General features: G+C 44.9%; 1 protein-coding gene across 2 annotated transcripts in view; it reads right to left on the bottom strand.

Moving 5' to 3' along the window:
* Positions 1-23642, bottom strand: part of mzt2b (mitotic spindle organizing protein 2B) — a 24650-nt gene extending 1008 nt beyond the window's left edge. The window contains exons 1-4 of one of the 2 annotated variants that reach the window (XM_056290750.1): positions 22911-23642; positions 22506-22697; positions 20806-20966; positions 849-983 (exon numbers count right to left, since the gene is read on the bottom strand). In XM_056290750.1, the coding sequence (XP_056146725.1) occupies positions 849-983; positions 20806-20966; positions 22506-22684 (475 nt within the window). In that variant the 5' untranslated portion in view covers positions 22685-22697; positions 22911-23642. Of the gene's footprint in view, positions 1-848; positions 984-20805; positions 20967-22505; positions 22698-22885 lie in introns of both variants that reach the window. The other variant, XM_056290751.1, reaches the window with a different exon arrangement.
* Between the last annotated feature and the right edge of the window lie 1889 nt (positions 23643-25531).

The following is a 25531-nucleotide window of genomic DNA, read 5'->3' on the forward strand; positions in this document are numbered from 1 at the left end:
CCAGGCTACCCCAGCCGATCCAGCGCCAGCTCTCCCAGCCAGAGGCCTTCGACACACCTCCCCGGGCTCCACATGACAACACCAAAAACAGTCGAGGCTAGGTGAGGCCGCTGCCAGACCGCCCTCGGTGTTATCGGAACTGCCGGTCTGCATGGGCTAGCAGTTAGCTTAGCTTGCCCTGCTTCCGCGTCCTGTCAGACCGCCCTCGGCGTTTCATCTTCAGGCAGAGCTCCAGGCTGACCAAGCTCTCCCTGCAGATCCAGCAGGGAGAGCTTGGTCAGCCATCAAACGAAGACAAACTGAGACGGAGACGTGGACAAAGACACCGCATGGACGGTACTGGGTGAGGCTGCCGCAAACATGACTTCACGCCGCCATCTTACCACCTTCATAAAGCTCTATGTTATCATTTAAACCAAGCTCAACCACATCACAGAATAGCCAAGTGGTTTTTAGAACTTGCAAAAACAGCCTACAAAACTGGTCATCTGACCTCAGCGTGACTTCAGTCGACATGCCTGTCTGTCAGTACTGCACTGTTTTAAATGACCAGTACTCATCTGCCCTGATGAATAAGGACACATCTTACATGTCATGCAGACTCGTTATGCTGGAGCTAATGGAGCACGTGTTTATCTATGCTAATGAATCTTGGAGTGCGAGATGACAAGTTCATATTTACACACATACATGCATAAACACACTCATGACAATACACATAGCATCTGCTCTCGTGCGACAAAGTAAATGCAGTATGCACGTCTCGCCTGCGCCCGCTTTGAGTCAAGAGAATCTGCACAGAGCTTTCAAGTGAGGGCGGAGAGGCACCACGGTGCAGCAGAAGAGACCTTGAGCGGTAGCAGAGCCTCCATCCTGGGAGCTGTAGACCACGGCCTTACTGCTGACTCGCGCCGCCGCCCCGCGGGCTGAATAAGGTGGCAGCGGTGACTTGGCACTCTTGGAAGGGACCACGGTAGCGTTTTCTACAGGAAACAAGAACACACACGCACACACACACACACACACACACAGACACACACACACACACACACAGACACACACACACACACACACACACACACAGACACACACAGACACACACACACACACACACACACACACAGACACACACAGACACACACACAGACACACACACACACACACACACAGACACACACACACAATTTTAGAGGAATACCATTAATTTGAAAGCAGGAAAGTAAAGTCAAATATTGGACTGCTCCTGGTAAACTTAACATATATATATATATATATATATATATATACACTACCGTTCAAAAGTTTGGGATCACCCAAACAATTTTGTGTTTTCCATGAAAAGTCACACTTATTCACCACCATATGTTGTGAAATGGATAGAAAATAGAGTCAAGACATTGACAAGGTTAGAAATAATGATTTGTATTTGAAATAAGATTTTTTTTACATCAAACTTTGCTTTTGTCAAAGAATCCTCCATTTGCAGCAATTACAGCATTGCAGACCTTTGGCATTCTAGCTGTTAATTTGTTGAGGTAATCTGGAGAAATTGCACCCCACGCTTCCAGAAGCAGCTCCCACAAGTTGGATTGGTTGGATGGGCACTTCTTTGATCAGATTGAGTTTCTGGAGCATCACATTTGTGGGGTCAATTAAACGCTCAAAATGGCCAGAAAAAGAGAACTTTCATCTGAAACTCGACAGTCTATTCTTGTTCTTAGAAATGAAGGCTATTCCATGCAAGAAATTGCTAAGAAATTGAAGATTTCCTACACCGGTGTGTACTACCCCCTTCAGAGGACAGCACAAACAGGCTCTAACCAGAGTAGAAAAAGAAGTGGGAGGCCGCGTTGCACAACTGAGCAAGAAGATAAGTACATTAGAGTCTCTAGTTTGAGAAACAGACACCTCACAGGTCCCCAACTGGCATCTTCATTAAATAGTACCTGTTAGAGCCTGTTTGTGCTGTCCTCTGAAGGGAGTAGTACACACCGGTGTAGGAAATCTTCAATTTCTTAGCAATTTCTTGCATGGAATAGCCTTCATTTCTAAGAACAAGAATAGACTGTCGAGTTTCAGATGAAAGTTCTCTTTTTCTGGCCATTTTGAGCGTTTAATTGACCCCACAAATGTGATGCTCCAGAAACTCAATCTGCTCAAAGAAGTGCCCATCCAACCAATCCAACTTGTGGGAGCTGCTTCTGGAAGCGTGGGGTGCAATTTCTCCAGATTACCTCAACAAATTAACAGCTAGAATGCCAAAGGTCTGCAATGCTGTAATTGCTGCAAATGGAGGATTCTTTGACGAAAGCAAAGTTTGATGTAAAAAAAATCTTATTTCAAATACAAATCATTATTTCTAACCTTGTCAATGTCTTGACTCTATTTTCTATTCATTTCACAACATATGGTGGTGAATAAGTGTGACTTTTCATGGAAAACACGAAATTGTTTGGGTGATCCCAAACTTTTGAACGGTAGTGTATATATATATATATGTTCTCTTCCTTCGATTCAATTTAAAAGTAAACCTTTACTTGTGTGATGTAGTGATAGACACATGACATTACTGCGGGGTGAAACCTAACAGAGATCTAGTGAGGGTGCTGCAGATGCTTCTTATGTACATGATTAGCAAAAGATGTTGTTGTTGGGGGCGTCCGGGTAGCGTGGCGGTCTATTCCGTTGCCTACCGACACGGGGATCGCCGGTTCGAACCCCCGTGTTGCCTCCGGCTTGGTCGGGCGTCCCTACAGACACAATTGGCCGTGTCTGCGGGTGGGAAGCCGGATGTGGGTATGTGTCCTGGTCGCTGCACTAGCGCCTCCTCTGGTCGTTGGGGGGGACTGGGGGGGACAGCATGATCCTCCCACGCGCTACGCCCCCCTGGTGAAACTCCTCACTGTCAGGTGAAAAGAAGCGGCTGGCGACTCCACATGTATTGGAGGAGGCACGTGGTAGTCTGCAGCCCTCCCCGGATCGGCAGAGGAGGTGGAGCAGCGACCGGGTGGGCTTGGAAGAGTGGGGTAATTGGCCGGATACAATCGGGGAGAAAAATCCAACTTAAATCCAAAAACAAAAAAGAAAATCACAGAAGGTTGAATCAGTTCATCGGGACACAACGTTTATTGCGAGAAGCATGTCATCATCATCTAAGAGACCTCTTCAGTCTCAGCTGACTGCAGGTACCCCCACCCTTATAAACAATACCTTTTCTCTATAGGTTGTTTGCATATGACGTCACGAGCTACGGATGGAGGCAGCAAGTGATTTTCTACATAGGAAGCACTATCACAAACTTTTGAAATGCCTATGTTTGGCGTCATGAACTGAGAGGCCACAAGGGGTTTTTATTGAGTACCAAAAGTTGTTGTTCATGAGGGGGAAAAATGCAAGAAATTGACTGAAAACGGAGTCGGATAACGCGCGTGTGTGCAGTGACCACTTGGTCAAAGAAATCACTCTTCATAACATAAGATCATGTCCAACATGTCTTACTTCCTGTTTACACCTTTCTCTCATAACATCGTCTAGACTAGCACTCTTCATAACATAAGATCATGTCCAACATGTCTTACTTCCTGTTTACACCTTTCTCTCATAATATCGTCTAGACTAGCACTCTTCATGACATAAGATCATGTCCAACATGTCTTACTTCCTGTTTACACCTTTCTCTCATAACATCGTCTGGACTAGCACAGCTCGGGCTAAACTAGCTCCATCTCGTCCATCTGAATCTCGCGCGTCATCAGAATTACGTGACTGCAAACAATACAGCGACATAACGACCGAAACCAACGATCGGTTTCATATGCAAATATGGGCGTGACCATTAACTAGAGCTACAATGGCCATGTATACTATTCACAGAGGATTCGAGAATGTTTGCAATCACAGCATTTTAAGATTGCTCACAAAAGGCACCTACAGGGCAGTGGCCACTCTTTCAAGGATGAGGATGTGCACATCCTTGATAGGGAGTTTGTCTGTGAATGTTCTCATTCATCCAGGTCATGGTTAGCCAAATACAGCGACCAAATACAGACAACACAGGCTCATACCCACTAGCCTGTGCCTGTGTACCACAATGAAAGGACATAGAGCAGACAGAATCATAGAGAAGGCACAGAATCAACTCCTGAATGAAAGAGTGAGACAGGTCCATTTCACTATTGAAGGGCTGAAGGAGAAATCTGACCAACTACTCCAGCAAATAACATCCAACTTGCCTGGTGCGGTCTTGGAGAGGATTACTGATTTCACCAAGAAAGCCCAACTATCTCAACACCACAAAACCAAAGAAAGGCAGACGAGGAAGTTTCAAAACTTACAGCGACGAACCAACAACACTAGCCAAGCAGATATACTTACCTGGAGACAAAAGACAGAACATCCCACACAAAACGGAACGCAGAACAGATGGATCAAGAATCTGTCGGACAAGGTACTTTCCCAATCAGAGAAGGAGGTCTTAGCCAAAGGACTGAACTTCGCCATGACACCCAAACAGCTACCTATAGTTGACCTCATCACATCCACAGAATCAGCCATAAGGAAAAACAATCTAACAGAAACCGAGGCGGAACAGCTTAGGTTAAAGGTATCAGCAGCTCTGTCCAATGCGAAACTCCCTCCTTCCAACCTAACCATGGAGGGAAGGAAAGCCGTGACAGCCCTGAGCAAGGATGAAAACATCACTATCCTTCCAGCAGATAAGGGGAGATGCACGGTTATCCTCAACACAACAGACTACCACGCCAAGATCACGTCATTACTCAGCGACACCGACACCTATGAACCTCTGAGACGCGATCCTACTAGTGGTTACAAGAGGAGAATAATAGAGTACCTACAGAAACTACAGAAAGGAGGAACCATTGATCGGATACAATACCACCGTCTCTACCCACAAGATAACATTCCATGCATATATGGACTCCCTAAGATCCATAAAGATGGAAAAACCCTCAGGCCCATCGTCAGCAGCATAAACTCGGTCACGTACAACATTGCCAAACATATAGCCAACATCTTGACTCCTTTAGTGGGCCAAACACCTCACCATATCCAAAACTCCGTTGACTTCATGGACAAGGTCCAAGGCGTAAAACTGGAACCGGATGTAACCATGGTATCCTACGATGTGACCTCGTTATTCACCTGCATCCCAACCATGGAGGCTTTGGAAACTGTGAGGGAACCTTTGCCATGGGACGACACTCTCCACAATAGGACCAACCTCAGCCCAGACCAGATTTGCCAACTACTGGACCTTTGCCTGAACACTACATATTTCCAATTCAGGGGTCAGTTTTACAGACAGAAACATGGCTGTGCAATGGGCTCACCAGTATCGCCCATTGTGGCCAACTTATATATGGAAGAGGTAGAACACAGGGCCCTGAGCTCCTTCAGAGGAACACCTCCGAGCCACTGGTTCAGATATGTGGACGACACATGGGTCAAAATCCAAACACAAGAGGTGCAAGCGTTTACCAAACACATCAACTCAGTGGACAAGAACATTAAGTTCACAAGGGAAGATGTAAAGAACAACAGTTTGCCCTTCTTGGACTGTGACGTCCACATCGGGGAAGACAGGAGCCTCCACCTTGCAGGAAACCTACACACACAGACCAATATCTACTTTTCGACTCACACCACCTGCTGGAACACAAACTGAGCGTCATCAGAACTTTGCAACACAGAGCTGACAATGTGCCCAGCAGCACTCAGGCCCAACAAGAAGAACACAAACACCTGAGGGGAGCTCTAAAAACCTGCAGGTACCCCAGTTGGACCTTTGTGAAAACTGCAACATGTTCCAGAAAGACCAACCGGGTGAGCAATGAGGAGAAAAGGAACAGAAGGAAGAGCACAGTCATCCCGTATGTTTCTGGGGTCTCCGAGAAACTCAGGAGAATTTTCAAAAAAGACCGCATCCCGGTATACTTCAAACCCAGCAACACACTCCGACAAAGACTGGTTCATCACAAAGACCGTGTAGGACACACCCAGAAAAGCAATCTGGTGTATGCCGTACAATGCAGTGAGGACTGCACTGACCTATACATAGGAGAAACCAAACAACCACTACACAAGCGGATGGCCCAACACAGAAGGCCAAACTCCTCAGGACAAGACTCAGCAGTCTATCTACACCTAAAGGAGAAGACACACTCCTTCCAGGACAGCAACGTACACATTGTGGACAGAGAAGATAGATGGTTTGAAAGAGGGGTGAAGGAAGCCATCTATGCGAAACTGGAAAAACCATCCCTCAACAGAGGAGGAGGTCTGCGACACCACCTATCTCCCACCTACAATGCCGTCCTTTCATCTCTACCCAGGAGACTCAAGAAGCCTAGCTCCAATAACAACAGTTGGTCACTAACGGCTCCAACGACTCTCGTGACCACTGAACAATGAAGTCGAAAGTAACACCCCCAACGACCGTCGCTGCTAAGCAAATGCAAATCAATAGGTCCGATGGCGACATGCGCGGCTGGACATCGGAGCCCAGGAGAGCCACGCATATCAACAGCTCCGATAACGACGGGCGCGGCCATAACATCGGTACACAAAAGAGCCACTCATATCTATGGCTCTGTTAGCGACGGGCGTTGGTAAACATCTGATCACAAAGAGCCATGCATATCAATAGCTCCGACAACGACTCCTAGAGGATAAATATCTGAGTTTCATCACCAGTCAGTCAGACTACCTTGGTCTAGTCAGAAAGGCACGAACTGAGGAAGCCTCTTGGATGAGAGGCGAAACGTCTTCACGGATACATACCAAGTCCAGTTGCATTTGATTCAACTCCTTTGGATTACCTTGATAGGGAGGAACGCTGGTTTGAAAGGGGAGTCAAAGAGGCCATCTATGTGAAGAGGGAACGACCATCCCTGAACCAAGGGGGGGGGGGGCTAAGAGTATATCTGTCACCATCTTACAATGTTGTGATTGCAAACATTCCCAAATCAATTTGTGAATAGTACACATGGCCATTGTAACTCTGATCGTTGGTTTCGGTGGTTATGCCACTGTATTGTTTATAAGGGTGGGGACACCTGCAGTCAGTTTAGACTGAAGGGGTCACTTAGATGAGTGATGACACGTTTCTCTCTCAATAAACATATCCAGATGAACTGATTCACCTTTCTGTGGTAATTTAAACGTCTATAACCCTGGCCGAATTTTGCAGCCTAATAGTGATGTACCCTTATTCAGTAAGGTTGTCTTATTGAATAGAGATGCTACTTTAAACCAGTTGAACGGTCTCATCTCATCTCATCTCATCTCATCATCAGCCGATTCTCCGGAGTCGAGTCGCAGTAGCATTAAGCTAAATAGGACACTCCAGACTTCCCTTTCCCCAGCAACACTATCCAGCTCCTCCTGGGGGATCCCAAGATATTCCAAGGCCAGACTGGACATGTAGTCCCTCCAGCGAGTTCTGGGTCTACCCCCGGGTCTCCTCCCAATTGAACGTGCCCCGAAAGCCTCCAAAGGAAGGCGCCCAGGAGGCATCTTTATCAGATGCCCGAATCACCTCAACTGGCTCCTTTCGACGCAAAGGAGTAGCGGCTCTATGCCAAGCTCCCTCCGGATGTCCCGAGCTCCTCACCTTATCGCTAAGGCTGATCCCAGACACCCTGCGGAGGAAACTCGTTTCAGACGCTTCTATCCACCATCTCACCCTTTCCATCACTACCCAAAGCTCATGACCATAGTTGAGGGTTGGAACGAAGACTGACTGGTAAATTGAGAGCTTTACCTTCCGGCTCAGCTCCCTCTTCACCACAACGGTCCGGTACAACGTCCACATTACTGCTGATGCTGCACCAATCTGCCTGTCAATCTACCGCTCCATCCTACCCTCAGTCGTGAACAAGACGTCGAGATACTTCAACTCCTTCACTTGAGGCAACAACTCATCCCCAACCCGGAGGGAGCAATCTCACCATTTTCCGGTAGTTGGTATCAGTTGAACTAATCAGGTACAAAATGTTCTCCAGCACAATTTACAAAGAGGTCTTCATCACTTGGTCCCTCGAAAGAACTGAACTCTTTTCAAACTTTTTTTCCTACTGTTAGTGTGATGCTCTTCTTAGGTTATATGAAACATCAGCCTCTTACCAACAGTTGCATTCAGGGTGTGAATATCAGTATTCACTTTTTCCTTGGGAGGAACTTACCAATTAAAACTCGAGAAATGAAACAGATAGAAATGATCACGTGGAAGGGAGGGTGTCTCATTAGAAGGATCACTAACGACACAGAGCAGCTTCAGTCTGACTCATCTAAAACACGGCCAGCAGTGATGAGGACACACCAGCTCTCCATCTTTGGGTTTTGGGGGGGTTTTTTTGCTTTGTTTTAGGTTTGTTTTTTTTTTTTTTTTGTTTTTTTTTTAGAATATCTGAGCAATCCTATCCTCTAAAAAAAAGGAAATAAGAAAGCCACTTTATTTAAAAGCCATTTTATTTTTGTCATTGTACAGGTTACAATGAATTTGTCTTCTCTATTTAACCCATCCTATTGTATAGGAGCAGTGGGCAGCTGCAGCACCCGGAGACCAACTCCAGTTCAGGAAGCACCTGATAGTAGTACCAACACATACATCGTCACATAGTAAATGGGGCTTTGAGTGGAATCAGGCAGAAGCCGTCATAAGTAAAATATCCCCAAATCTCTAAGAAAAGACAAGCATATCAGAACAAAAATATAACACAGGACACTCTGGAAAGGTATCAGGCGAGGGCCATCATGAACCACAGAGCCCAAATTCTCCTCTAGAGAGGAAACAGGAAAGGAGAACATCCTGGATTACAGCATGACACGCATATCAAAATCCTCGTCGAGGCCCGTAGGGCTGAAGTGTATCTAAAGTGTCAATCCAAAAGAGCTCCCTTTGGCATATCTTTCTTTCCATATCGCCCCCTCTCGGCAATTCAATGTGTTCAACGCCCTGAAATCGTAGAGAGGAGATAGGGTGTGAGAATTCGTTAAAACGACGGGCAACAGGATAGTTTACATCACTACGTCTGATGGAGCTGCTTTACTCACTACTCCTATGTTTAAGCAGGCATGTCGTTTTACCTATATCAATCTTATCACATGGGCTTTTCCCCTTTTTTCTCCCAAACTCTACTTGGGCTATTTTCCAAGCCGTCCTGGTCGCTGCTCCACCCCCTCTGCCAATCCGGGGAGGGCTTCAAGACTTCCACATGCCTCCTTCGATACATGTGGAGTCACCAGCCGCTTCTTTTCCTCTGACAGTGAGGAGTTTCACCAGGGGGACATAGCAAAGGAGGCACTACTGCAGCGACCAGGACACATACCCACATCCGGCTTCCCACCCCGCAGACACGGCCAATTGTGTCTGTGGGGAGGTAACACAGGGATTCGAACCAGCGATCCATTATCCGAACTGCTCATCCTGCTCTCAGGTTCGTGGGGATGCTGGAGCCTATACCAGCAGCCACTGGGGCAGAAGGCTGGGAGACACCCCAGGCAGGCCGCCAGACCATCACAGGGCCCCCCCCCCCCCACACACACACACACACCTAGGGACAATTTAGTATGGCCGAGTCACCTGACCTACATGTCTTTGGACTGTGGGAGGAAACCGGAGCATCCGGAGGAAACCCACGCAGACACGGGGAGAACATGTAAACTCCACACAGAGGACGACCCCCAAGGTTGGACTACCCCGGGCTCGAACCCAGAACCTTCTTGCTGTGAGGCGACTGCGCTAACCACTGCGCCACTGTGCCACCCATGGGCAATTTAATAAATAATAATAATAAATCACATGTTCTGTGGTGCATGTGATAAAGCCCTTAGCAGGAAAACTTTCCCTGATCTAGGATGTCTAAAAACAAGAGTTTTCCATGTGTTGTGGCATTGGGCGCAATTGCCACATGGCTAATTTCCATCTTTTAAAGGAGCTAAAAGAGTCTGTTTCAGATCTGCCCTAATGTTGGCCGGCACCAGCTGGTTGCCCGAGTCTTTGTTGCCCTGAGGAGTACCCGTAGTGACACAGGAGACAGAGTAATCTGGAACCCTGTTGTTTTCGTGCTCGTTTATTATTATTCAGAAATGTCTGCACAAAGTCCAGTGACATGGTAAGTTGTAGAGACGTGAGACTTTGCCCAGAGATTGGAAGTAGGGTGCGAGTGCTGCTCAAGAAATATGACCCCAATCGGTCTGATGGGGGCACTATAATTAAAGGTCAAATTTGATAGGTCACAACTCCTACGCTGTAAGTCCAATTTACACGAAACTTGGTACAGACATCCATCTCTCCTCACTCTATAAAGTTCCCTCAAAAACCACTAAAGTCCGCCTGACCAGATTTTCCGCCATTTTTTATTTTTTTGAAAAACACATTTTTGACATCTCCTCCTAAACAGTAGCTCCGATTTCAACCAAATGTTCTATGGATCATTATTACACCAAGCTTGTCGAAATTTGTATAAAGCTTGTACAAATCTGTATTTTGATAAAATGTTTATAAATTTCATTTAGTTTTAATATACTGACCAATGAACTCCAAGAGGGCATGACTCAGCACATACATAGACCAAAGTCAGCAACCGTTGGGCCAATCCTCACAAAACTTGCACATAAGTACATTCCCTAAAAGTTGCATTCAAGTCGACCACTAGGGGGCGTTACAAATAAAAACGGGCGTGGCATAGCACAAATCAGACTATAAATCAGAAATTTTCCAATAATTACAAAACTCACAGGATATTTTTCATGACAATGTTGAACCACATGTGTAAAAGTATTTTGAAATCGCTCAATAGGGGGCGCCACAAGTTCCCAACACGTACGGCCGTAAATCAATGACAGTTTGTCCAAACATCACCAAACTTGGTGGATATTTTTAAATAAGATGTTGAAGCTTTCAACGTCTAGCTGTCTATGTTGGTTTGAATCCCAAACTCGCCACTTACTGCTATATCTACTTTTGGGCACTTTTTTGTAAATGTTCAAAGCGGGATCTATAAAATGCAACTTGGTAAGCCTCATTAATGCACTGTAAAGCATAGCTTCTGTCCAAAAAACGTTTTTTTTCACTGCAGGAGCTTTATCAATAAATTCCTCATAGGAGTGACATAGGCGTCTGAGCCTGTAGAACTGAATCTTGGGTAAATCATATTTCAGAACTCTGGGATGAGCACTGCTGGATAAGAGGAACGTACTCCTGTTTCTTTTTGATAGTGGTGAGGCTGCCATTGCATAGTACAGTCCACATATCCAAAAAAGATACAGGTTTACGATCATATTCAACTGAGAACTTTAGGTCAGAATTCATACTGTTGAGGAGATTAACAAAATCATTCAACTCATTGCTAGTCCCTTGGCAAATGCAAAAGATATCTGAACCATTTGAGAATTTTGTGAAGGGGTTTCCGTTAGTGTTAAAAACATACCTTTGTTTAAAAAAAAAGCCCGCATATAAATTAGCATATTCTGGAGCAATAGTAGAACCCATCGATGTTCCGTTGAGTTGCAGGAAAAAATCTCCAATGAAGGAGAAGTAGTTCAGTTTAAGAACCTGAACCTAAGCAGCGGGAGCACCTGAGTGGCGTGGCGGTCTACTCCGTTGCCTACCAGCGGGGGGATCGCCAGTTTGAATCTCCGTGTTACTTTCAGCTTGGTCGGGCATCCCTACAGACACGATTGGCCGTGCAGTGTTATCACTGCAATGACTCGACTGTTTTAACAAATTGAGCGAACCCAAAAGTATCAACTAGCACCAGAGAGGCTTTACTTAGAGGATCAGCAGCCTTATTCAGATGAATATTGAAATCATCAAGAATTGGAATATCATCAGAATGAGTACCAAGACCTGAGTCAAATTCCCCAAATTCTTCAAGAAATAGTGAGTAACAGCCAGGAGGTCCATAGAGTATCACAATTTGGACTGAGCCGAGTCTATTCACGGCTGAGGGAGATGGACCAAGAACAAGAGCTTCAAAAGACTGGACTTTAGATTCAAGTCTAGAAATCAGATTGAAAATAGATTTATAGGGGGCGTCCAGGTGGCGTAGCGGTCTATTCCGTTGCCTACCAACACAGGGATGGCCGGTTCGAATCAACATGTTACCTCCGGCTTGGTCGGGCACAATTGGCCGTGTCTGCAGGTGGGAAGTCAGATGTGAGTATGTGTCCTGATTGCTGCACTTCCTCTGGTTGGTAGGGGCGCCTGTTCGGGAGGGAGGGGGAACTGGGGGGACTAGCGTGATCCTCCCACATGCTAAGTCTCCCTGGCGAAACTCCTCACTGTCAGGTGAAAGAAGCGGCTGGCGACTCCACATGTATCGGAGGAGGCACGTGGTAGTCTGCAGCCCTCCCTGAATCGGCAGAGGGGCTGGAGCAGTGACCGGGAAGGCTCGGAAAATGGGGTAATTGGCCAAGTACAATTGGCGAAAAAAAGAGGGAAAAAGCCACACAAAAAAAAAAACATAACTTTGTTCAAAAAAAGCCCACATATAGTAAATCAGCATATTCTAGAGCAAAAGTAGAACCCATCGATGTTCCTTTGAGTTGTAGGAAGAAATCACCAATGACGGAGAAGTAGTTCAGTTTAAGAACCTAAGCAGCTAGCTCACAGATGGATGTACTGGGTGGCAGTGCTTCCTCGATGTGGTCTTTTAGATGATACTCCAGAGCCGCAAGACCTCTGTCATGGGAGATATTAGTGTAGAGGCTTTCCACATCTAAGGTTCCAAGAAAGACATTGTCACGTAAATCTTTTAATGTTGATAACTTGTTTAATAAATTAGCCGTCCTTAATATATGAAGGAAGCGTCTGAACCTATGGCCTAAGAAAATGATCAACATAATTAAATAATGGCTCTAGCAGAGAATAATTACTGACTACAACAGTTTGGCCTTTGGCTTTAACCAAGCTTTTATGGATTTTAGACAGCATATAGAGCACAGGAGTTACAGGATGTTTACAATTCAAAAAAATCAAATCCATTCTTAGAGATCAATTTCAGTTCAAGAGCTCGGCCTTTGACATCAATCTTTTTTTTTTGGAAATCAAAGGGTTGGGTTAGTCTCAAGTTTTTTGTAGAAAAAAAAATGTACGGCACATCTGGGTAGCGTAGCAGTCTATTCCATTGCCTACCAACTCGGGGATCGAATCCCCATGTTACTTCCGGCTTGGTCAGGTGTCCCTACAGACACACTTGGCTGTGTTTGCGGGTGGGAAGCCGGATGTGGGTATTTGTCCTGGTCACTGCACTAGCGCCTCCTCTGGTCAGTTGAGGTGCCTGTTTGGGGGGGGACTGGGGGAATAGCGTGATCCTCCCACGCGCTACATCCCCCTGGTGAAACTCTTCACTGTCAGGTGAAAAGAAGCAGCTGGCGAAGCCACATGTATCGCAGGAGACGTGGTAGTCTGAAGCCCTCCTCGGATCGGCAGACGGGGTGTAGAAGTGACCGGGACGGCTCGGAGGAGTGGGGTAATTGGCCGGATACAATTGAGAAGAAAAGGGGGAAAAAATCCACACAAAAAAAAAGTTCATCAGTTATTTGCCAGTAGGCCTCTTCTTTGTAGTCTGACATATTCTGAATGACTATAGCGCCTCCTTTGTTGGTAGGTTTGATGAAAATCTCAAGAGTATTTAGAGAATTCTTGTATAGCCAAATATTGATATTTTCTAAAATTAGAGAGAAAATGAGGGGTTTGTCTTTCAATAAGTCAAAGGTTTCTTGCTCGACTATTCTGCAAAAAGTTTGAATCGATGGACTTGAGGTATAAGGCATAAATGTGCTTTTAGGCTTAAATACAGGTTCATCAGACCTTTGTGTATCAGAGATGCCCAACATATTTCAGTTTAATCTTTCTAAAGAAAAGGAATAAATCCATCTTCCCCTTGAAGAGTTTGTCTTACATGTGGGGACAAAGCTTGGATCTTTGGTGAGAGCATAAAGATGATGGGGAGTGAGTACCTTATCTGAAAGGTTAATCACAGGATTCTGGCTTCTTCTGGCTTCTGGTGAAGGTCTTGTTCCTGAGGTTTGGGTTTCCTCCTACCCGTCCTCGTTTTCTTCCATGCCACTTGCCGTTTTTTGAATGGTGATTTCTGCCTACCAGATGGTGGTAGGAGCTCCTGTTAGAATTGCCGTCACTAGGGAAATCACTGTCGGCCCTGGTGGTATCTGACTGGTTAGTCTGGTGGCTTGTGGTGGATCGATGCTGAGGATCTTCTTCTTGGACCCACTTGTAGACTTTAAGCTGAATGTAATCCAGGGTGTCATGCTTGTATGTCTTGAGTTTGGTTGCCATCAGATCATTTTCATATGACTAGAGTGTTTAATAGTCAATGACATTGTGAAACTCATCGCCCAGTTTCTCTCCCATACATGCTTAATGATTTGCAATGTCTTTCAATGCGTCCACCTCGTGTCATGAGACCTCTTCAATTATCAACAGCATGAGATCCGTCGAACATTTATTCAATATTCTGCACCACTTTTTGGTTATCCAAAGGAGTTGAATCAAGTGCAACTGGACTTGGTATGTATCCTTGAAGACGTTTCGCCTCTCATCCAAGAGGCTTCCTCAGTTCGTGCCTTTCTGACTAGACCAAGCTAGTCTGACTGGCTGGCGATGAGACTCAGAATTTATCCTCTAGGAGTCGTTGTCAGAGCTATTGATATGCGTGGCTCTTTGTGTCCCGATGTTTACCAACGCCCGTCGCTAACAGAGCCATAGATATGAGTGGCTCTTTTGTGTACCGATGTTTGGACGCCCCCGTCGTTATCGGAGCTATTGATATGCGTGGCTCTCCTGTGCTCCAATGTCCAGCAGCGCACGTCGCCATCGGACCTATTGATTTGCATTTGTTTAGCAGCGACGGTCGTTGGGGGTGTTAGTTTCGACTTCATTGTTCAGTGGTCATGAGAGTCTTTGGAGCCGTTAGTGACCGACTGTTGTTCTTGGAGGCTAGGCTTCTTGAGTCTCCTGGGTAGAGATGAAAGGACGGCATTGTAAGTGGGAGATAGGTGGTGTCGTAGACCTCCTCCTCTGTTGAGGGATGGTTTTTCCAGTTTCGCATAGATGGCTTCCTTCATCCCTCTTTCAAACCATCTATCTTCTCTGTCCAAAACGTGTACGTTGCTGTCCTCGAAGGAGTGTGTCTTCTCTTTTAGGTGTAGATAGACTGCTGAGTCTTGTCCTGAGGAGTTTGGTCTTCTGTGTTGGGCCATCCGTTTGTGTAGTGGTTGTTTGGTTTCTCCTATGTATAGGTCAGTGCAATCCTCATTGCATTGTATGGCATACACCAGATTGCTTTTCCGGGTGTGGTAAACAGTCTTTGGGATGAACCAGTCTTTGTCGGAGTGTGTTGTTGGGTTTGAAGTATACCGGGATGCGGTGTTTGTTGAAAATTCTCCTGAGTTTCTCGGAGACCCAAGAAACATACGGGATGACTGTGCTCTTCCTTCTGTTCCTTTTCTCCTCGTCGCTCACCTGGTTGGTCTTTTTGGAACGTATTGCAGTTTTCACAAAGGTCCAACTGGGGTAGCCGCAGGTTTTTAAAGCTCCCCTCAGGTGTTTGTGTTCTTCTCGTTGGGCCTGAGTGCTGCTGGGCACATTGTCCGCTCTGTGTTGCAAAGTTCTGATGACGCTCGGTTTGTGTTCCAGCGGGTGGTGTGAGTCAAAAAGTAGATTTTGGTCTGTGTGTGTAGTCCTCATTTTGTTTCTCAATGGTAGGAGCTTTTTGGATGCAGAGTCCCTGAGGAACGCGCTTGTTGTGCCAATACTCACTCAAGGTGCAGCCATGCAATTTGAGACATGTCTCTTTCTTTTTGAGCTGGATTAACTTTGTTTTCATCCCTTATGACGAGGAAAGGTGGTTCCTAAACATTAGCAACTGGGAATAAATTCTGCTCGGCATCAGCATCTGATAAGGTAAAGGTCTTAGCTCGTCTTTTCTTACAGATTTTGGGATCTTTTACTTATTAAGGCTTTTCCTGAACCACACAAAGCCCCGTTTACTATGTGACAACATATTATATATGTTGGTACTACTTACTATTAGGTGCTTCCTGGTATGTTCTTTCTATTCACTGTGGTTCACCCACCCTTTTTGTATTCTATACTACGTATTAGGGCTGTCCTGAATACCATTTTTTGGGCTCTGGAGCTTCAGTAGTAATCAACAGCAAATATTTGGCGCTTCGGCGGCCTCAGGAAGGACACTTTCAGTTTAAATAAAGGCATTAATTGTTATGGATTCTGTTGCTGTTGTTTTGGTTTTGTATTTTAATTGTTAATAAAAACATTTTCCAAAAGGTTTGGTGTGTTTTATGCATGTTTGTAATCCCGAGAGATTTGGCTGAACGAGGTCATATTGAACTACTTTTTGTGATATAACAGCTTGTGACCATTTTCCTCATCACGGATAAATTTATACACCTTGGGCGTCTGGGTAGTGTGGTGGTCTATTCTGTTGCCTACCAACACGGGGATCGCTGGTCCAAATCCCTGTGTTATCTGCGGCTTGGTTGGGCATCCCTACAGAGACAAATGGCCGCGTCTGCGGTTGGGAAACCGGATGTGGGAATGTGTCCTGGTTGCTGCACTAGCGCCTCCTCTGGTCAGTCGGGGTGCCTGTTCGTGGGGAAGGGGGAACTGGGGGGAACAGTGTGATCCTCCCACGTGCTACGTCCCTCTGGTGAAACTCCTCACTGTCAGGGGGAAGCGGCTGGCGACCCCACATGTATCGGAGGAGGCATGTGGTAGTCTGCAGCCCTCCTCGGATCGGCAAAGGCTGAAAGGAAAGGCAAAAGGTTCAGCAGCAACCAGGACGGCTTGTAAGAGTGGGGTAATTGGCTGGGTACAATTGGGGAGAAAAAAGGGGGGGGGGTCTAAAAAAATAAAAAATAAAAAATTGTTTATATCGATGATTCAACCAGGAGAGTTTTGTATCTAAGATAAAAATGCTTAAGCGCCCAGACACATGGGAAATATGAATGGATTTTTTTCCCCAGGGAACCAAAGCCGCTCTAGATAACTCCGCCCACTTCTCCACCCTATTATGCTGGCTAACTGTGCTTTCATGTGGATATCGGGTGGCAGTTTACAGCAAGTAGGAAGTTGTTCACCCAGTTTGGTCATATTCATGTGCTTCATGTCGAAGTAAGCAAGACATGCAGGCCGTCATGCATGTTATACTTGTGGATGCTCATTTTTCATTTAACAAACATCTTCAGAGCTACGAACACAAATGCAGCAGAAAGATACTGGTCATTTGTAGATAACGAAAATGCCACTTGTACCTGAAGCTCATCTACCAGATGATCTACCTCCGATCAGAATCAAAGATGGATAATACTGTTCCAGCTAAATTATATTGTTCCATGATGTGGGTGGCCACGATGATAACTGAGATGACGTCACAACTCGGCAATTCATGTTGCATCCACATTTTCATTTCCTCCAGCTTTATTATCTGACTTAGCAGGGTATTCATGCAATGACTCCTGGTGGGAAACTCATTTATCGCACACACATTCACAGTCCAGGCTGGAAAAAAGTATGTGAATCCTTGTATCTAACAACTGGTAGAATCTCCTTTAGCAGAAATAACCTCCACCATCCCCCCTGTAGCCAGGAAACCGATGGTGGAGAGGACTTGACCCTGAGAAGGTATCGGATGAGAGCAGTCAGCAGTGAGTCCGATGCTGAGATACCATCCATGGAATTGCATATTTGTAGCAAAACTTGTCTTGGCAGTGGGAAATGGCTAATAAGCCATTTGTCATTCACTTCAAACACGTCCTGGTCGTCTCTGAAGATGCTCTCTCTCCTGAAGGCACCAGCAGCAGTATCTTCCAGCAAGGCTAGATATTCCATCTTAGATTTCCACTTCTGGTGCAGGAAGATGGCGACACAAATTCACGCGGCGGCCTCATCCAGTACCATCCATGCAGTGTCTTTATCCACGTCTGCATCTAAGTCTGTCTTCGTTTGACTGCTGGGACAGCTGGCTCTGGATCGGCTGGGAGAGCTTGGACTGCTGCATCCTGTGGGCCTAGGTACCACAGGTCCACGGCCCTGCCTGGAGCTGTGCCCGAAGAGGAAACACCAAGGGTGGTCTGACAGGACACAGAAGCGGGGCAGGCTAAGCTAACTGCTAGCCCATGCAGACTGGCATTTCCGACAACACTGAGGGCGGTCTGGCGGCGGCCTCGCCTAGCCTTGACTGTGTTTTTAGCGTCGTCATGTGGAGTGTGGGGCGGTGTGTCGAAGGTGTCTGGCTGGGAGAGCTGGCATTGGATCAGCTGAGGCAGCGTGGTCTGCTGCATCCTGTGGGCCCAAGAACCACAGCCCTGACCGGAGCTGCGCCCAAAGAGGAAACACCGAGGGCGGTCTGATACAACGTGGAAGTGGGACAGGCTAAACTAACTGCTAGCCCATGCAGACCGGCAGTTCTGGCAGTCATCCTGGCTGGCGTTCGTTCTCCTGGACAGATTTTTTTTTTTTTTTTTAGTTTAGATATATGTGTCAGTTTGGATATATGTGTTCTTGTAGTTCTTGTGGTTTTTGGATGTGTTTTGTCTTTGTGTTGCACTGCCGTGGGCTGGGAGAAACAATGTTTCATTTCATTTCATGTGCCCAAGCGCATGAAATGAAACGACAAATAAAGTGTTTCTGATTCTGATGAACATGTGCTTGGAGGTGAATCATAATCGTTTATATACCCTGCATGCCTTTTAACAGGCTACCAGTTAACCGGTTAAACATTGGCTACATATGCGCAAATTGGTGGCACTAGAAATTGGTGGGAGTAGCCAATCATTACAGGCCAAATCAATAAAAACAATGAAAACAGAAACTGTTACTTTCCAATAAGGAAATTCTCATATACTCCATTGTGAGCTGGGACTGAGGACACTCAGTTTTTATAGTTGAATATTTCATTTACGACAATAATTGATGAGGATGAAAAGACATCAATTTGATGGTTATTAAATAAATCTGGCTAACGCATTAGTAAATTAACGGTTTTAAATATTGTGGTCTATTAAAGCCTTTCTTTAATGAATGCAGCTTTAATATGCTATGCATTTAGTTAAAAGGTGTGCATTTACATTTTTTAAGACAGCGGGGCCTTCATCATTTGTGCGTACACACGGTCTGAAGGAGTTTGCTGGAGGTAGTCCCTCCAGCGAGTTCTGTGTCTATCCCCAGGTCTCCTCCCAGTTGGCTGTGCCCGGTAAACCTCCAAAGGAAGGTGCCCAGGAGGCATCTTTATCAGATGCCCGAACCATCTCAACTGGTTCCTTTCAACGCGAAGGAGCAGCGGCTCTACTCCGAGCTTCCTCCGGATGTCCGAGCTCCTCACCCTATCTCTAAGGCTGAGCCCCGACACCCTACGGAGGAAACTCATTTCAACCACTTGTATCCATGATCTCACCCTTTCAGTCACTACCCAAAGCTGATGACCATAGGTGAGGGTTGGAATGAAGATTGACTGGTAAACTGAGAGCTTTGCCTTCCGGCTCGGCTCCCTCTTCACCACGTGGTCCGGTACAACGTCCACATTACTGCTGATGCTGCACAAACCCAACTGATCTATTCTAACAGCTTCAAAGGTCTGGGTAGTGAGCAGTTCTGCTATAGCACTGTTTCCAGCTCCATCATTTTGTTCTCTTCATTAAGTCTCCATATGTTCTGAATGAGTCCGCTACCTGTTTTGCACCTGTAGCAAACATTCATAGGGACTCACTGCTGTAAGCACTCTGCTTTGTTTTGCATCGATATTTTTAGCACTTCTTTCCTTTTATTGACAAGGGGTGTAACGGTAGCTCTCTCTTCAGTTATATTCCTTTGTCCAGACACCTTTTCTGTGGGTGAGAGACTGGCTTAGAAAGTGATGCCAGTTTCATTGCAGAGTGCTAAAACTGACTAGCTAAGATCTTCTAAAAAGGTTATCACAAAACTTCAACAGCAAGGTTCTACATAACTTCTGTCATTAAGGCCATGTTCAGACTGGCTGCTCAAATCTGACTTTTGGCATATTCCTGATTGGAATCAGACTGCTTTTATAAAGTCTGGAAACCAAAAAAAAAAAAAACACATGGAAATGAAATTTTGTAAATCATATTTAAACTGCAAACATAGGTGGTTTGAAACGGCATTCAAAACACACTTCAAGTCATGCGTCTTCTGGCTGCTCAAATCGATTTTCAAATTATCCTTTACATCACTCACAACGCTTATGGCCCCAAGCTCCTTGCTTACAAAGTGTTGCCATGACTACAACACAAAACATGGCTGCATAAATCAACCTCCTGTGTTATATCAGACAGCATCAGTAATGGAGTTGCCTCGTGACTAGACAACGCTATGGCATAAAGATGAGGTAGGAGAGCCAGGTCATGCAAGTCAAAGTCCTAACCATTTATTTGCTCTACCCATGTACTAAACCAACTGATTTCATTAACTAGTTTCTCCTACATAGCAGAAGAGTTGTGTTGATTAGAATCAGCTGGTTTAGTACATGGGTGAAGTAAATACACAGTTAGGGCTTTGACTGGCTTGAAGAGTGAGAAGATACATCTCCATTCTTCATAGCCTGCAGCACATGTATGCATGCCTACGTGATTACACACAAATCCGACCTGATCATTTTCAAATAATGTGGACAGTCAGTCCTTAAGATCAGATTTGAGAAACAAATTGGATTTGCCTGCAATCGAGACATTTCACAATACACAGTGGTGCATTGTGGTGCCACCACGTGTTTATCAGTAACTGACCTCTGTGCTCTGCTGGTGCTGTGCTGGTACCAGTGGTGTTAGAGGCTGCTGAAGATTCTCCCCCACAGGTATCAACTATCCTTTGGCCTGCGCACATGGCCTTCAGAGTTTGGAACACTGCTTGTGGAGCCACGTTCATCTTCAGTAAGTCCACCATAATCCTTGGAGGGCAATAGAATAAAAAGGAATATGTACTGACCTCCCTCTTTCTCTTGTTTAACCATAACACACATGTAACAAAGTTGAAACTGGTCTCAGTTGTTGCTTCTAATTTTGTGTTTAAGGGGGAAAAAAATTAGTAAGCCTATTTCTGAAAGAGTGGTTGGCTTACTTCCTTTCAGTGTTTTGTTTATTGGGGGCATGAAAAGGGCAAAGGAGGCAGTAGGACGGAAACTGGTAAAAAAAAAAATCTGTGTCATTGAGCTTTCTCGACATTAAATTCCTCTCTCAAATGAAACTACGAGAAAATCCACTTCAGTTCAAATAATTCAAGCCCCCTTGAGACAGGCTGGAAACTTTGTTTTGAACATTTAAAAGCTCCATTCTTGTATCAGTGGCCCCAAATAGCATCCGGATGTGGGCCACTTCAGGCCAATGATGTGGCACTGATGGCCTTCTTCTGGCCCTGACAAAATCGATGTGAGCCTGAAGTGGCCCACATGTATAATAGCAAATATGGCCCAAATATGCCGAAATCAAATGTGGGCCTTTTTTGGCAAAGATGCGGCGCTCTCGGCAACATGTGATCTGGATGTGACCCTGAAGTGGCCCGTGTGGTAAATGGTGAATATGGCCCAAATTTCACAAAACAAATACGGGCCACCTTTGGCAAATATGTGGCACATGCGGCATTGCTATGGCTTGGTTCTGGCCCAGATCTGGCAAACAGGAGCGGACTGCCCAAGTGCCATCGCTCCACGCGGTATGTGGGCCGGATGAAAGTCAGGTGTGGGACGGGTCCAGGCCACAGCAATTTTGCCGTCTGGAGCACAAATCAAAACACACGGAAACCTTAGCTAAGAAATATGGATAAAATGTCTCCACATCATAGTTATGGATATTGAATACTATAAGTTGGAATGAACAGATTAAATGAAAAATGTGTACTTAAAATATTCGGTAACACTTTAGTATGGGGAACATAGTCACCATTAATTAGGTGCTTATTAGCATGCAAATTAGCAACATATTGGCTCTTAATTGGTCATTATTACGTACTCATTAATGCCGTATTCTGCATGGCCTTATTATACAACCAGTAAGCCATTAACTATGAGTTTTCCCTCTATAACCTCAGAAGTATTGCTTATTAGTAGTACCATCTCAGTATGCTTTGCTTAGTATGGACTTTATAAGGTGGTAGTACCACAAGAAGAGTTATTCTCCCTTACTAACACTTAATGAATATGCTCTGTTCTTACATAACAACACACAACACTACAAGTGTTCATAGTGTTAAATTACTCTAAATTAAGTTTTTGTTACTTAGAATATGTTCCCCATACTAAAGTGGCATCTTGATCATTACTAATTCACTATTAATTAGGTTTTTGTTACTTAGAATATGTTCCCCATGCTAAAGTGTTACCAAATACTCTTTAGCAAAGATCAAACTGATTTGGGGGTTCCCTCCATAGTTCCCCCAAAAAATCCGCGTGAGCTTAATCGTATTAGATTTGTTTACGCAGCGCCCGACTCACTTGAAGACCTCCTGGTCCATTGTGATGCCGGCTGCTTGGGTTAGCTCAAACAGCTCGCTGTCCTCCGGACTGAGGACCTTCTTCTTACTAACCGCCACCTTCTGCACGTTGGCGGTGACTACGAGCCCAGCGGGGTCGTGGATGGCGGGCAGGGGGCCCGGTTGCGATTGTTGAGCCATCGTTAACGGGTACCTGCGGGGGGGGTAAAGAGGGCTTAAAACGCGTTGCGTCATCACAAAAAAGGCGTTATTCATACAAAGGCGACCAGACGGATACACTCGGACCAATATATCGTCTAAAAACCACCCGTCCATCATCCGAACCGCTGGCGGCACAGCGGCATATCCCCCCATATTGAGCCCGGTGAACTGGTCATATACCCGGCGACTGTTTCGCCTTTGCTACCTTCAGAGTAGCGGTGATGGGAGTACTGTCACCACAACGGGGTTTTGGACGGGTTCGCCCCGACAAGCAGCATCAGCAACACCGGCGCACGTCACTCCCACCTCTCCCTCTTCTCCCTCTCCTTCTTCTTCTCCCTCTCCTTCTTCTGTATTGTAACGTATTGTAAACAATTTTTTTTAATCTTCTTCCTACTCCTTCTTCTTCGTCTTCTTCTTTTCCTTCGCTTTTCTTCTTCTTCTTCCTCCGCTTCTTCCGTGTTGTTCACGGCACTTGGCAATCAACAAAAGAGCGCATTACCGCCATCTACTGATCGGGAATATAAAATGAGGAGCCGGACTACTCTTCTTCCTCTTCTACTTCTTCTTCTTCTTCTGTATTGTAACGTATACAAACAATTATTTTAATCTTCTTCGTCTTCTTCTTTTCCTTCGCTTTTCTTCTTCTTCTTCTTCTTCTTCTTCTTCTTCTTCTTCCTCTTCTTCTGTGTTGTTCACGGCACTTGGCAATCAACAAAAGAGCGCATTACCGCCATCTACTGATCTGGAATATAAAATGAGGAGCCGGACTACTCTTCTTCTTCTTCTTCTTCTTCTTCTTCTTCTTCTTCTTCTTCTTCTTCTTCTTCTTCTTCTTCTTCTTCTTCTGTATTGTAACGCATATAAACATTTTTTTTAATCTTCTTCGTCTTCTTCTTTTCCTTCGCTTTTCTTCTTCTTCGTCTTCTTCTTCTTCTTCTTCCTCCTCCTCTTCTTCTGTGTTGTTCACAGCACTTGGCAATCAACAAAAGAGCGCATTACCGCCATCTACTGATCTGGAATATGAAATGAGGAGCCGGACTACATGAAATACATACGACAAATGAACTCAAATACTATTTATAAGCCCCGTTGCTCTTAGTACTGTAATGAAAAAAATATGATACTCCTATTTTACGGTGCTTTATTAACAATCTTGTTTACGTTAAATTCTTCCCCCATCTCTTGTAGCCTAATCTGCAACATTTCTCATGTTTTCTACCACTTTTAACGACATCATACAGTTTCCCCCTCACCACAGCTAATGCACATACCAGATTCATGTTCATCAATGAGGGGGAAAGAAAGTGTTATTTAGTCGTCTATGTCCAAGTCTTAACCAAGCGATGACGTTTTCTTCTCTCCTATTTCCCCCCCGGCTCTCATATGCACCAATCTGTGGGTTAATGGTGAATAAATGCCTCCCCCTGCTTTCCCTGGTCCATAACACCTGCCACTTCTTTTTAAAGTGGTGTTGGGTTAACCTTTCTGCCTCTGATTTACTCATATCTGCTTTACTCTTTCTTCTGACTTGCCCGTCTTACAACTGTATCCAACATTTCATTTCCAATAACGTCCACACGAGTTGGCAGCCACACAAACTTAACACATAATCCTAATCCCTCAATTCTAAATAATGACATTAGAATCTCATATAATAAATCTGTCCGCTGCTAGGGTTACATGACTTTAAAGCTCATTAATGAGGAATGTGAATCTGACCACGTCAGAGCTCTCTCTGGTCTGACCTCCTCCGCCTATTACAATGCAATAAATATTGCAGCCATTTCGCTGGAAAACACTGACAAATCGTCTGACAATGTTCCAGCTGGTGCCAATTTCATTTCATGGGCAAAAAAGCAGCTGACATTCCTCCAGCTTTTAGATCTCTAGAACGATCTGAGAATATTTGCACACACACAAAAAAAACACAACTATAAAAACTATTTATACATGATGTCTCTATTAATGCATTGCTTGTCTTTCTGTTTTCCAGTCTTCTTTAACATTTCAAGGTCAGTGTCTGGCTGTGGTAATACCCAAGGTGGAGCTGAAAGAAGAACCACTGTCGGAGTACAACACTTATTCAAAATGCCCATTTCTCTAGCTTTCTCCCACACTCTCCAATCAAGGCTATTCACTTTCCTCCTCTCGTGTTCCCAACAAAGCTCCATCACAGTTTAGTCAGATAATTTCTCCCGTGACCTTGCAAACTAACCCAACATGCCATCGTTAACTCTGAGTCAATGTCTGAAAACACCACGCCGGACTCTTACAGCCTGGGCTTGAATTAAATCCAGTTTTTTAACCCATGATTTTGAATGCCGAAACCCTCAGCTATGCCTCCATGATCCACTGCTGACCTAATTACACCAAGTATAGTGATCTGAAAGCTGGTTTATCTGCTCCCCGGGCCTTGCCCACAATACATCTCATGACATCTAAAACCTCCTTACATTTAGTTGTCTTTTCTACATGTAAGCCTTATTTAAAACCATAGCCTGGACAAGCTAGCAACATTAACTCTTTCCACATCTCTTCCGTGTCATTTGAGTTCATACTCCTCCCCTAAAGCTCTTTCGTGAGAAAAATGCCATATTAGTTAGTTGCTATATTAGCTCTTACTAGCTATATACTATACTAAACTATACTATACTATATACTTGATATACTGTACTATACTATACATAGTCTATATATATGTGTGTGTTTGTGCATAGTATATTATGTATACTATAGCTACTATAGCTATACTATAACTATGTATACTATATACTATACTGTATATTACTGTATTATTTTTCCAATAAAAATCCAAAGCCCCAC

Source organism: Lampris incognitus, chromosome 12 (genome assembly GCF_029633865.1).
Source record: "Lampris incognitus isolate fLamInc1 chromosome 12, fLamInc1.hap2, whole genome shotgun sequence".
Classification (NCBI taxonomy): Eukaryota; Metazoa; Chordata; class Actinopteri; order Lampriformes; family Lampridae; genus Lampris; species Lampris incognitus.